General features: G+C 35.6%; 1 protein-coding gene across 12 annotated transcripts in view; it reads right to left on the bottom strand.

Moving 5' to 3' along the window:
• Window positions 1–14,222, bottom strand: part of Ca-alpha1D (Ca[2+]-channel protein alpha[[1]] subunit D) — a 960,824-nt gene that overhangs the window by 348,619 nt on the left and 597,983 nt on the right. For all 12 annotated transcript variants that reach the window (XM_072546534.1, XM_072546531.1, XM_072546539.1 and 9 more), the window contains exon 5: window positions 277–383. In XM_072546534.1, coding sequence (XP_072402635.1) covers window positions 277–383 — 107 coding nt within the window. The remainder of the gene's footprint in view (window positions 1–276; window positions 384–14,222) is intronic.

Genomic DNA, 14,222 nt, shown 5'->3' with positions numbered 1-14,222 from the left:
TAGAGGTATCAATCTATGGAATGCAATGTATAAAATATACTCCAAAGAGATGATAGGAGTAGCTAATAAATATTTTGTAGGTATTTTTACACGATACTCTTTCAACAACATAAAAATAAAAAGAAAAATATATTAAACTTAAAGAAATGACATAAATAAAGCCTTCTTCATACGAATCGAAGTAATAAGGTAAACTACTAAATAATTTGTTATCTTAAATAATTTGTTATTTTTAAAAATGTCCATTTCTAATAACAGAAATTAAAAAATACTTACTAGGTACACCAGAGACAAGTCTTAAAGGTCGGAGAACTCTAAAAGCTCGAAGAGCTTTAACGTCGAAAGTTTCTTTACTGAGGTTTTGCAATACAGTAGTAATTAACCTGAAAGAGAAATAAACATTATACATCTACATTGTGGTAAAATTGTTATTAAATATTAGGTTTATTTAATGGAACATGAAATAAATTTTCGAAAATTGTAAATCAATTATAAACAAATCTAAAACAATCATATTTTAATAGTAAATTACAATATATATGGTATGTACGTTATTTTATTTTTCTATAAATGCTTGCTTTGCATGTTTGGTATTATTTTAATCGCCACATATACGAGTATTATTAAAACTGATGGGTCTCTGATTGCCTTTAGGCGAGTAAAGAAAAAAAGTTGAAAAAATCTTAGATAGATTTTTGAAGGTTCTAAAAGATATATAAGGGATAGCTGATGATAAATCTTTGAAGACGTACAGCTGATTTTAGTTTGTTTTTTTAATCAATCATAAACAGTGAAAAAATCATTTTTTCCTATGAAACGTTTCTTATACATTTTAGAGAAAAATGGTTCAAATAAAAGTAGTAGAAATTAAAAAGTTCTTTTGCGCTGTACATTTGCACATAGTTACCTTTCTTCTTCGTTTCCGTCAGTACACAGATATTGATTTCCTTTTTTTTTTCAAGTTCCGATAACACTTTATTTTGTTTATTTATGATACCTTGTATCAGACCAAAACAAAATATTTGCAGGTAAGTAAAAACGCAGAAATAAGGCAGCCACAAATATACCAATAGAAGAATACAACATAGAGGGGGTAAAAAACTTTATATACTTGGGATCCCTAGTCACGTCTGATAATAACGTTACGGAGGAAGTGAAGAGGCGAATATTTATTGCAAATAAATGTTACCATGGCTTAATTAGGCAACTAAGATCAGATAATGTCGCAAGAAAAACAAAATGCCAAATATATAAAACCCTAATAAGACCGGTACTCACATACGGCTCAGAAACCTGAACACTCACTAAAAGGAGAGGAAACGTTGTTAGCCACCTTCGAAAGAAAAATCTTGCGACACATATATAAGGGCACAAAAGAAAACGGAATATGGCGAAGAAGATACAACTCTGAACTATACAAAATATACCAGGATCCGGATATTATAACATTCATTAAAATAGGACGGCTGCGTTGGATAGGACATGTAGAAAGAATGGAAGAAGGCGAAATACCAAACAAAATATACAAACAGATGCCAGTAGGAAAAAGAACAAGAGGAAGACCGAAGCTGAGATACTAAGAACAAATAGAAAATGATATAACAACCTTAAAAATAAAAAACTGGAGAAAAAAAGCACGAAACAGATCAGAATGGAGAAGAATCCTGGAACAGGCCAAGACCCAAAAAGGGTTGTCGAGCCAGTGCCAGTGATGATGATGATGATGATGATGATGATACCTTGTACGTTCCATGTAGACATTTCAATATCCGTTTCCATTGCAATTTTCGTCGTCGTTTTAATCCATCCATATTCCGAGGCGAATTATTGAAATTTTTAGCATATTTAAAGCGTTTTTCGAATGACGAGTTGCTAGTACGTCGATCAAACCCTCATACTTGAAGGACCAGAATTTTTTTTAGGGGTTTTTTCACTTTTTCACACAAAATGTTTATGTGATAATGTACAGAGCGTTATATTTAAAATAAGGAGGTTTTAGTCAACTTCCGGAATAATCGGAAGTGGTAGATGGCTCTAAATATTTTAGATATTAATTAAACATATCTAATAATTGATGGATTCGACCGTTACTTGATGAAAATTCATTTTATGTAACAATAAAACACTGAAAACTTTGTTTTCAAAAATTTCCACAAAATTTATTATAAAAACTTATCACTACAGCTGTTTTGACAGAGTGCCTTTCTGAAGTGATCTATTTTTGACATGCGTTTACACTTTATAGTGTATAATGAAATAGGTTGAAGAGAAGAGAACTGTTTGTCTCAAGTTGGTCATTCAGAATTATATCTGTGTTTTTTAATTTGTTAATTTCCATAGATTCTAACAAAGATAGCTTAAGGCCTTCATTTTAAATGTGAATAATTTGAAGTTGGTCATTAAAAGAATGATTATGATCTAGAACGTGAAGTGCGTATGTAGAATCTGTTTTTCTATTATTGAAAGCCATTTTATGTTCTGCTATTCGTCTATTAAAATTTCTACCAGTTTGACCGATGTAAGTTTTAGGGCAGTCGCCACATTTAAGGTTGTATACACCACTGTGTAAGTGCTTTTTATTTTGGCTCTTGTTGTTTTTAATATATTTGCCTGGTGTTATTCCTTTCTTTTTTATGTGTTTGGCTATTTTTGTTGATATTTTGCCTGTATATGTAATCGAACAGAAGGTAATGCGTTTTTTCTCTGGTGGTGGAAATACTAATTTCAGGGCTTTCTTCTGTAGTTTTTGATTTAAAATTTTATTAATTGTTTGTTCGTTGTATCTATTGTTTACTGTTATTTGCTTAATGATATCTAATTATGTCTCAAAATTGTATTTTGACATCGGAATTTCTGTTAATCTATGTAACATACTATGATAGGCTGCCAGTTTATGTTGTGTGGGATGGGATGATGAATTGTGTATAGTCGTGTCAGTATGGGTAGGTTTATGAAATATGGAGAAGTCATGTTTGTTTTTAAGTCTGATAATTTTTAAATCTAAAAAATTTATGGATTGATTTTCTTCTGTTTCTATTGTAAATTCAATATGACTATGTAGTGAATTAATATACGATAAAAATTGGTCGAGTTGCCTGGTAGTTCCTGTGAAACATACCAGTACATCGTCTACGTATCTCCATTAATATAAAAACTGTTTAAAATATTGGATGTTTTGAAATCTTTGTCTCTAGATGATCCATAAAAATATCTGATGGTAATGGGCTCACTGTACGTATGTAAGTACCTATAAATTTCAAATTTTTATAATGTTTTGCTTCTGAATAGTTTTTAATAAAATGTGTATTTCTTGACTTGTGTCAAGACTTGTGTCACTTGTCATGTGACGGTACAACTTGGATCGGTAGAAAAGTCACAAGTTACAAAAATACCTAAAATATTAAAATTTATCGAGGTTACATACTAAAGTTTCACAAACATACATAAAATAATAACAATCCGCATCATTTAAAGACCATAGACAAAAAAATCGATTTAGGAAAAAATAAATAAACTTTAAAGGTCTCTACTGTAAAAATTGCATTTTGGACAGGTGTCTATTGTACCGCCCTCCATAGCATTATTCCTAGAGTATTCACTTTTATGTCCTGTCGGTACTTTGACGTTTTTTTTATGTTTTTTGGTGTGTAGATTTGATTTTTCGAGGGTACCAGGCTGAAATCACGTCAGATATTTTTTGATTAACAAGTTAATTGTTTAAATAATTGTATCTCCTCAACTATTAGACATTTAATTTTATTGAAACGAAAATTATTCCTTTTGAAAAAACAAAACGGTTTTTGGTTAACTTTGATTTGATTGCTAGAACCTGAATTAATACAAATTTCGTGAAAAACGATTGCAAGATAGGAATTCGACGGAGCTTTTACAAGTATAACTCAGCTCTCATACGTGCGATTAATTTTAAAATTCCCTTATTTTAAAAGTAATTGTTTCAACTTTAAAAAACTTTGCAAAATAACTTTATCTTTATTAATAAAAAAGTTTTTAATAATTAAACATTAAAAATTTCACTAAAAAGTTGCGAATCATATTTTTATAAGAGATTTAAACGAAATTACGCTATAAACTTGATAAGATCTGGCTAATGGAAGTTATAGAGCAACTCCAAAAAAATGTAAGTTTTTAAGTAAATATTTCTATGTTAATTTTTAACCAAAATTATGAAAGTTTTAATAACGCACTCTGAGACGCACAGCCATCTCGCAGCGAATGCGGGCACGTGTAAATCAATTTTCAATAGTTCGCCAAAAAAAAATTAATAGGGTAAGTTCGGGAGAGATGGACCACCGGGAAAGATGCACCAGTCCATTATTTCCGAACTGTGACGCTCGAGCGCTACCATCGTTTGTTGTGAGTATACTTCAGTTACAGTGAAGACATGTCGTTAGTTGTGTGGTGTTGTTAATATTTGTCAAGAAACGTCATTGTCTGTTTTGGTAAGTCCAAAAGTTTTTTAACGTAGTAACATAGTTTTAGTTTTCAGTTTAAGTTTACGTGATATCGACATAGGATTCTTGTAGCGATGTCAATAAACATGTAGGTAGTAACCTAACCTAAAAAGGCCGCCATGTTTAAGTTAAAAATGCGAATTATGAGGTGGTCCTTCTCACCCGGACTTTTGGGAGAGATGGACCAGTACATTTTGGTAGAGATGGACTACGTATTTCAATACGGGAGAGATGGATCAGTACCAACGTTTTTAAATGTTACTTTTATTAAAATGACTTATAGTGTAATTACTAAATAAGTAGCTGGTATTTTTCTGTTTCAGAAAAATGCCAACTAACTAGTAAGAAAGGATACCAGTAAAGAGGGGTGGACGGAAGATGCATTAATACAAGCGGTTAATGCGGTGGAAAATAAAGAAATGGGTGTCAATGCTGCTGCTAAAGCTTATCAAATTCCTAAGACCACTCTTAAAAGAAGAATTAAAAAACAAAAGTTTACGAAGGACAGTTTAGGGTCTTCCTCTATTTTAGGAAGAGTAAATAAACAGAAAATTGTAGGCAACATAAAAAAGTTATAAGCTCATGAGTTTACTCCTTGCAGGGATTCAGTGAGAAGCATGGCGTTTGAACTTGCTGCAGAGCTAAAACTACCTCACAAATTCAACAACGAAACTAGAAAAGCTGGTTATGATTGGCTAAACTCTTTTCTTTTAAGAAATCCTACTCTTACTATTAGAAAATCAGAAGGTGTATCTGTAAGTTACTCGAAAGTGTTATTTTGGAAAACAATTTGGTTGAAAAGCCTAGGCACATTTTTAACATGGGCAAAACCGGGCTTCAACTGAACAACAAGTAAGGAAATATTGTTGCCATTAAAGGTTCCAAAAATGTAACTTCCATTACGTCAGGGGAAAAGGGTGAAACCGTTTCTGTTCTAGTTTATGCTAGCGCTGAAGGTACATCTCTTCCCCCATACTGCACAATGAAGGGCAAGAACTTGAAAGTTGAGTTCATGGACGGGATGCCTCCTGACTCAGTTGTAAAAATGTCACAAAAATCTTCTTATGTCACTAGTGAATTTTTTCTGCACTGGTTAAAAAGTCATTTCCAACCTAGAAAATCAGCCGGGAAAGTACTTCTCTTACTTGATGGTCACACTTCACACACCAGTTTCTTGGAAGTCCTAGTGTACAAGGAGCAAGAAGGAATCATTTTGATGAGCATTCCATCCCATACTTCGCACTGGCTACAACCTTTAGACCGATCCTTTTTCAAATCACTTAAGTCCTACTTTTATAGTGCTTGTAATTATTTCATTACAAACAATCCATCCAGAAAGATCAATCGTCTGCAGTTTGGAAAACTTCTCAACTCTGCATGGACCAAAGCTGCAGGTGTACAAAACGGTGTGAGTGGATTTCAAGCTTGTGGCATAGTCCCCATACCAGCCTACGCCTACCTAGATCCCGATTCCTCCGATGCAGTGCCCATTGTCCAAGTATTGGCGCACACTCTAGCTAGTGCATCAACCGGCGAGGTTAATAATGTTGCCTCCAATGCAGAACTTATCGGCCAACACATCAATGCTGTAACTAGTGTGCCAACAAGTGACACTATTGATTCTTTTGTCTTCTGTGCAGTATTAAGACCTCAATTTGATCTTGCTAGTATCCCCAGTACTTCTAGTAGCCTTGCACCGTCAAATCTAACTCCTTCTAAACTTCTAGAACATATATTACCTTCTCTCACGCAGAAAGTAACAGCTAAGAGATGTTTGACGACTGTTTCAAAAGTATTAAATTCAGCTCAGAACATTGGTGTTGTAAAAAGGAAGGCAGTTGAGGAAGCAATGAAAAATAAACAAAAAAGAAAAAGAAACTAGATCAACTGAGAAAAAAAATTGAATCAAAAAATAAAGTTTCTTAAGCCAAAAAAGGAACCATCTCGCAATGTGACACAGTTTGAAAATTTAGACTCAGGAAGCTATGATTCTGCAGATCTAGTCCAAGATGACGGTATGTCAGTAAAAGAATGGGAAGAAGATGAATGTGTGCGATGTGGAGAGCCTTACAATAAAACTACAAAAAAAGAAGACTGAATGAAGTGTGTACAGTATGCAAAAACTGCATACGAAAGCTGCACTCTTTGCCTTTAAAACGCATCTTGATTTTTGACGATAGGACATATGGATCAAAAGATATCGAATTTTCACCGTCCAGCTAATACAAATTTTATTGATTTCGCTCCCGTAACTGAACTCGACGGTCGATTCAAGCGTTATTTCTAAGAGAATCGTTAATTCTACCTAAAAAATGCTTGGAAACATTTTTGTTTAAAATTATCCCAGCTACATTTTTTATTTGAAATATTTTTTTCTGTGGTGTACAGATCGCATTTTTTACGTTTTTACCGACTTGCGAGGGGGTTTTAGTGAGGGAGCCCGGGGGTAAAAGTGGTAAACTTTTTTACATCTTTTTTGGGGTCCCAAAATTAATATTCTCTGCAAAATTCAGTTTGTTCGTATGATTTTTAGGGGTCAATTCTCTGATGACTGGACTAATATATTTTATTATTTGTTTTGATTGTATTGGTTTTTATTCGATGCGAGATCCACATTAGCTAACTCCATTAGCCAGAAGTTTATTATTATAAACAAATTAATTCGCAACTTTTTAGTGAAATTTTTAATCTTAATTGTTTTAACTTTCTTACTAAGGAAGATAAAAAAAATTTTTTTAAAGCTATACAATTACCTTTAAAACAAGGGGTCTTTGAAAGTTAATTGCACGTATGAAAGCTGAGTTATAATTCGAAAAAGCCCCATCGTATGCCTATTGTGCAATTGTTTTTCACGAAATTTGTTATAACTCCATTTCTAACAATCGAATCAAAGTTTATCAAACGCCATTTTGTTTGTTTTTTTGAAATGAACAATTTTCATTTTGGTAAAATTAAATATCTCTAATAGTTTATGAGATACAATTGTTTCAACAATTAAATTATTAATAACAAATTATCTGATTTTCGGATATCGGATTTTCAGTCTAATAGCCTCGAAAAATCGAATCTACTCACCAAAGACATAAAAGTGCATACTTAACCCCCTCTGGGCTCCTAGATTATAAGGGGAAGGGTTGTTTTGTAATGATCGTGCTCGGTGTCCTACTCATCTCAGTATTCCTATTTTTGTGAGAAATATCGATATAATTTACCAAAATGACATGTTTATTTTACATTTAACCTTGAATTTTATTTAAAATTCAGAATTTTATTAGAGTGTCCTTCAGAAAAATTTTACATACTATTTTTACGACTCACATAATACATGTTCTTACCTAATACTCAACAGCAACCTCCCATAGAGTATATTGGTGAGGTAATACATGGATATAATAAACTATGAAAAGAACATTTCCCATCTTTCTTGTAAACACGGAGGAAGTGCTCGAATTGTGCAACATGTATTTACACGAAATGCATTTTAATCAATTTTGCACCTTCATTTGATGATTCAATACCCGGTGGTAAAAATAGAAATATTGTAATTCATCGTTAAAATCGTAATAGTATCGTTAAAATTGTTGGTACTTTTTATTTAGAATCAAGAATCTGGATTTTCCTCACTATTATTTTTTATTGCCATTGATTTTCAGTCATAAAACAATCATAACTTTAGTTATAGCTTACTCGTAAATAGATTAGAACATTTATAGCGATACAGAAAATAAATGTAATTTTGAGTCATTGATAAATGCTGTTTAGAAAATGATATATTTAATTTTTTTTGCAATCGGATATGTTGTTTATGTATACCGCGTTTCTTAATGTCTGAGAGCACGTTAGGCTCATTATATATTTAAAATGTGAATTATCTTACCTCTTACAGAGTGATACTATAATATAATAATAATTTATAATATAATATAATATAAAATAATATAATATAATATAATATAATATAATATAATATAATATAATATAATATAATATAATATAATATAATATAATATAATATAATATAATATAATATAATATAATATAATATAATATAATATAATATAATATAATATAATATAATATAATATAATATAATATCCAACAGAAGAGGAAAAACTGATTGCAAAAGCCATTCTATTATATGTAAAGGGCACAACAGAGTAAAGAGGGAAAGTGCTAAGAAAACACAAAATAGAAACGATATCTAATACCGACAGAAAAATCTCAACCATTTTACCATACGCCAAAACAAAAATATCGTTATAAAATTAAGGAGTATACGATATTTTATGTGGGGACTGTGATAAATCCTACATCGGACAGACCAACAAAAGAATCAATGTTAGACGAGAAGAACATCGAAATGCCATCGAAAGGAGAGAAAAAAACGTCGTCCCTTGCCCAACATGTTTTAAACACAGGACATACAATAAACCTGAACCAAACTACGATGCTGGCTAACATTGAAATTAAAAGAAAACGCGAAATCAGAGAATCAATAGAAATAGAAAAAAATCCCAACAGTCTAAACCAAAGAGATGATGCTCAAAAGCTTCCAACAACATGAAAAATGGTATTAAAGAACTTAAAAATACATCAGACCACCAGACCGACTAGTAGGCCTCCGCCTACCTACACACGGACAAGACCAATCATAAGAAGCCTTGCGGCTATAAAAAGTAAACACATCGACCCAAACCCCCTCAACATCAGCCCCTAAAAACTCTCAAACCCAGCCCCAACCATCAAAGTCCAAAACAATACCCACTCCCATCCAACCCCAAACCAACACCCAAACGTTCGCCAAAGCCATAACAGCCCCATCATCTTCTAAAATCCGTACAAACCCAAATATCACAAATTCCATAAATAATCATAAAACCTTCGAGTATCTTATCAAAGATATTCCTCAAGATCTCGCAAACCAACGCATCTTCTTTCGCATCCTAAACTGCATTCCAATGCTATACCAAGAAATCCATTCAGTAAAGGTATTAAGTCACGGCATCGCCCATCTACGAACTCTTCACTCAATTAATTCTGAAGAAATTCAGACGAAAATTCACAAAGCCACAGGACAAACACAAATAAAAGTCGCAAATCGAAACCACGCTCCAACAAATCAAACCCCAAGGCCCGCCGCCTACCTCTTCCTCATAGTTAACGTAGCACACGAATACTCTGACGATGAGCTCAAATAAATCCTAGTAGACCAAGACATCCCCATCGCCAAATTGTAGAGAGTCAAATATCTAGGATCTGGCAAAGATTCAAAGTTCATAAACAGTCCTAACAACCTCATCTGAAAAATATTCACATGTCTTGAACTACGGAATCCAAATCGATGGACTCATCCATCATACAGCACTCCCTCAAGGAGCAAATCCAATTATATCCACCCCTAAATATTGCAGCAAATGCTGCACAAACGGCCACAGTATCCAGAAATGCAGACAACGTTCCGTCATCTGTCCAAACTGAGGGCAAAATCATAAATCAAGCGAGTGCCCCAATCAAACTTCACCTCAATGCCCAAATTGTGAAGGCGAACATCCCGCATATTCAAATTGATGCCCGAAAAGGCACAAACAGCCACAAAATTCCAATCAAGTTCAACCCCTATCGATCGAAAGATCAACTCCACCCTACTGCCTATCCACAGACCTCAAAAATATCATTAAACTTAACACATTTGTGTTACTAAATATCCTACCCGAACGACGAGACCTGATCACATCTACCAGCACTGTGATCGAAAAAATCTTTGGCCATACAATCGTCCTGTCTGGCTAAAACAATAAGGTCAAAATGACCTTCCACCCCAACTACTAAAAGCCTGTATATGGATTTCACAATCGGAGCAGTAAATTGCCAGTGGATCTCCAAAAGAGACCCCAAATCAAACATATCCTGCAAAATCACAATATCCAAATTGTCGCAATCACAGACACTCTTTGTCGAAACACTCCGACCTTTGCAGGATATACAACTGTCTATCGAAACCGATGTCAGGTTTCTCGTGGAAATGGTATCCTTATCAAATACAGACTACCACACACACCCCACAAATTTCCATAAAACATACCCTGGATACACTCCCCCAACGTGGACTCCCTGGCAATAGATCTGTACCTTCCCAACAACCAAACCCTCACGATAATTTCTTACTACAGGCATCCAACGAGCCCGCTTTCTTTAAAACTTTTATCATCCGTCTTACGGAAATACTTCTAAACCTTCCAATCATCAGAATCTCCGATACTGATTACACGTTTTTGAAGGTAAATGGGACATCTACCCCGGATCACACCATCGTTACAGGTAGCGTGTGCATAGATTCGACGATCGATGCCACATAGGCGATTCAATAACGTCCGACCATCTACCAATTCTAGTGAACACAGACATAATGTCACCCAAAACTCCAGCTCCTCCTAGACAAATAAGAGATTATCGTAACGCAAACTGGCCACTTTTCAAATCATACATCTCAAACAATATTCCCGAGTTAGGCGAACTCGATACAAATGACAGTATCGACCAGAGTGCGATTCAAATTGAGAACCTCATCATCGAAGCAATAAATCACTCTATCCCTATGAAAACCATACAACCATTGTCTCCGGCACTTCCACAATACATCATTGCCAAAATACAACAAAAAAGACGGCTCCTACGTTAATACAAGATCAATAGAGACCCCCTAATCAAAACAGAATATAATCGCATCTCTGCTAGAATCCAGAGAGAAATATCTGCCCTACAGGCTCGCCAGTGGGAAGATACTACCTCGAAACTAAATTACAGAGATGAGACTAAGTTCTGGAATAAATTCAAAGTCCTAACAAAACAAAAATCTTCTGAACCATCGCATCTGTTGATCTATAACCAAATAATCAGCTCCCCGGAGCTAAAAGCCAAAGCATTCAAAAACTCGCTTCATGAAAATTTTCAGTCCCCAGATAATCCAAACTTTGATCGCTTATTCAAACTGAACACCGAATTCATAGTAAGAATTACTGACAGAGAAACGGAGAGTTATTGCCGAATCGGCAAAAAAACTCTCCCGGACCTGACAATATCAGTAAAAGGTGCCTAAAACAACTTCCAGAGAGTATCACCTAGCTTCTTACAAAAATTATTAATGTATGCCTCAACAATAGCTACTTTCCTACTCCTTGGAAGGTAGCTAACACAATCATGATACCCAAACCGAGTAAACCTCGCAGAAATGTAAAATCATACAGACCAATATCTTTAATCAATACTCTAGGGAAAGTCTTACGAGCTTATCCTCAAGGAGAGGTTCAACGACTTTCTCGAAACCCATAATATCATCCCCAAATTTCAGTATGAATTCCAAGCAAACAAATCAACACAAAATGCATTAATAGATTTCACTTCAAAACTCACACAATCACTAAATGACAATTCCATCGCTATCGCCACTTTTCTGGATGTACAAAAGCCTTCGCTCAAGTCTGGCATGACGGACTGGTTCGGAGACTAATTGACATCAGGCTACCCTATTTATAAAAATCATACATTCTTACTTATGAATCGAACTGTCAGAGTAAGAATAAGCGATCAATTATCAACCCCATTCACTCCACGTGCTGGAGTTCCCCAAGGTTCAGTGCTAGCACCCTTATTGTATATTATATACAACAGTAACATTTCCAATCAAAACATACGAAACACCCAGCTGTACCTCTATGCAGATGACCCTTCCCCCCTTACCAGAGTGAACGGCTATTTTCCAGAGAGAACCTTTAAAAGAGCACAAACTCTTTTAAACGGTATCGAGGAATGGTGCAATAAGTGGAGAGTTACTCTAAACGCTGAAAAAACACAAACAATTGTGTTCCGCAGCTTTAAAACATCTTCCGGACTCATTCCCAACAGCGATGATCAATGTCCCCTGCATTTGATGGGACAAAGGCTCTCTACCAGCCTAACAGCTTCCTATCTGGGCGTCCTATTCACTAAGACACTCAGCTGGGAACCTGATCTAAAGGCAACTTTAGACAGGGTCAGAAATCGAGCCCGACTCCTAGTACCACTTACAGGGACTTTTGGAAAAACACATACAAAAACTCTCATTCACACTTATAAAACATTCATTCGACCCGTTATAGAGTATAAATCTAACTTATATTGCCTTCTTAAAGACTACCAAAAGAAAAAACTGATCACTGCGGAGCGCAGTGTTCTGCGTAGTGCTTGCAGAAAACGTTGGTATTTACCATCCCGTGAAATCCATGATACATGTTATTCCAATAATAGAGAGAATAAAATCTCTCAACAGGAACTTTACTCTCAGAAGCATAAACGGCTCCCCATCCAACACCCAAGACACCCTAAAAAACTCCTACTCTTTCCGTGGTCACGTAAAATCCCGGAAGCCCAAAAACAAAAAACTTCACGTCCAGTCCATTCTAATGCAGGCATGCATTGACGAACTTCCGGAGGAATACGCTCACACCCTCGAAGCTACTTTAATAGCTTATAGAACCCACCTTTAACTTCCAATTCCTTTTCCATACTCCCGACAGGGGGAGATTGGTTTTTTGCGGTTTCTTAATCTCACTACTCAACGATACGTGTCCGTTCCTGAGAAAATAGCAGCAACTATTTTCTCACCTTAGCCAGTAGTTGCTGGAACCGTCTATCGAACTCCGACGAGGTCTGGCCGTTAGTGAAAGCGACCAATAGCAGAATTATAATGCAATACACCAGTTCTGAAGTTGGTGGCAATCACAAAAACGGCTTGCACGAACAATGGTAACTAGAGAACACGGTTTCAGCCTCTGCCGACTCAGACTCGCACACATTTAACACTTAAACATATTCACGCAAATCACACTCACACTAATCCAACAGTGAAAGGGGTCCTCTTTCTGCTACCGAAGCATCCTCAGCACCGGGACCCCCGGCCGACTGCATTACTTAACCAGGGGGCTGTGGTCGGACAGGGAAAATCTAGGTGATTTGACGGAGCGAAGTAACATCGAAATGGTAGCGTCCATCACTGTTGGGTTAAACACACACACACACACACACACACACACACACACACACACACACACACACACACACACACACACACACACACACATTCACACTGGGCAAAATGCGACAAGTCAACTCTCGAAAGCTGAGGGCATCCATTGGCGAGCACGCTCGACCGCAAAATTACAGTGCAATACACTGGTTTTGCGATCCAGTACAAGCTCGAAACAATAGTAACTAGAGACCCGACTCTGTCGCATCTAGCTCAAAAAACACACACACTCTCTCTGGAAAGAACATCACAATCCAGACAAACCTTTCGCCTCTGATTCGAATAGTGACTCCATCTCAACAGCCTCCAACATATTCCACCAGAACAAGAAGAACGCTAACGCCCCAGCGGGTTTTCGGACTGTTTTGCTTTTGCCTACTCAACACATTCAACGCAAACCTGAAGAGGATCAAACGATCCTAAATGGGTACAAATTGTTCTTTCCTTTTCGAAATAAAGCTATCCTAACCCTATTCCACAAAGTAAACATTGACTGACTGACTAGGAGAGTCAATTAACTTCAAACACCAGCAAGGAGTGCTAGTACCTGACTTGAGAATGACAAGTGCGACCTTACTGAAACGTCGTCAAAAGAATGGTTTTTATCAAAACCAAAATTATTCAATGCGGAGTCAAACACCCGGAAAACCACAGAAAGCACACATATTATATATTATATATATATATAT

Source organism: Diabrotica undecimpunctata, chromosome 10 (genome assembly GCF_040954645.1).
Source record: "Diabrotica undecimpunctata isolate CICGRU chromosome 10, icDiaUnde3, whole genome shotgun sequence".
Classification (NCBI taxonomy): Eukaryota; Metazoa; Arthropoda; class Insecta; order Coleoptera; family Chrysomelidae; genus Diabrotica; species Diabrotica undecimpunctata.
Note: the sequence above shows the minus strand (reverse complement) of the source record. Positions and strands in the feature narration are given on the sequence as shown.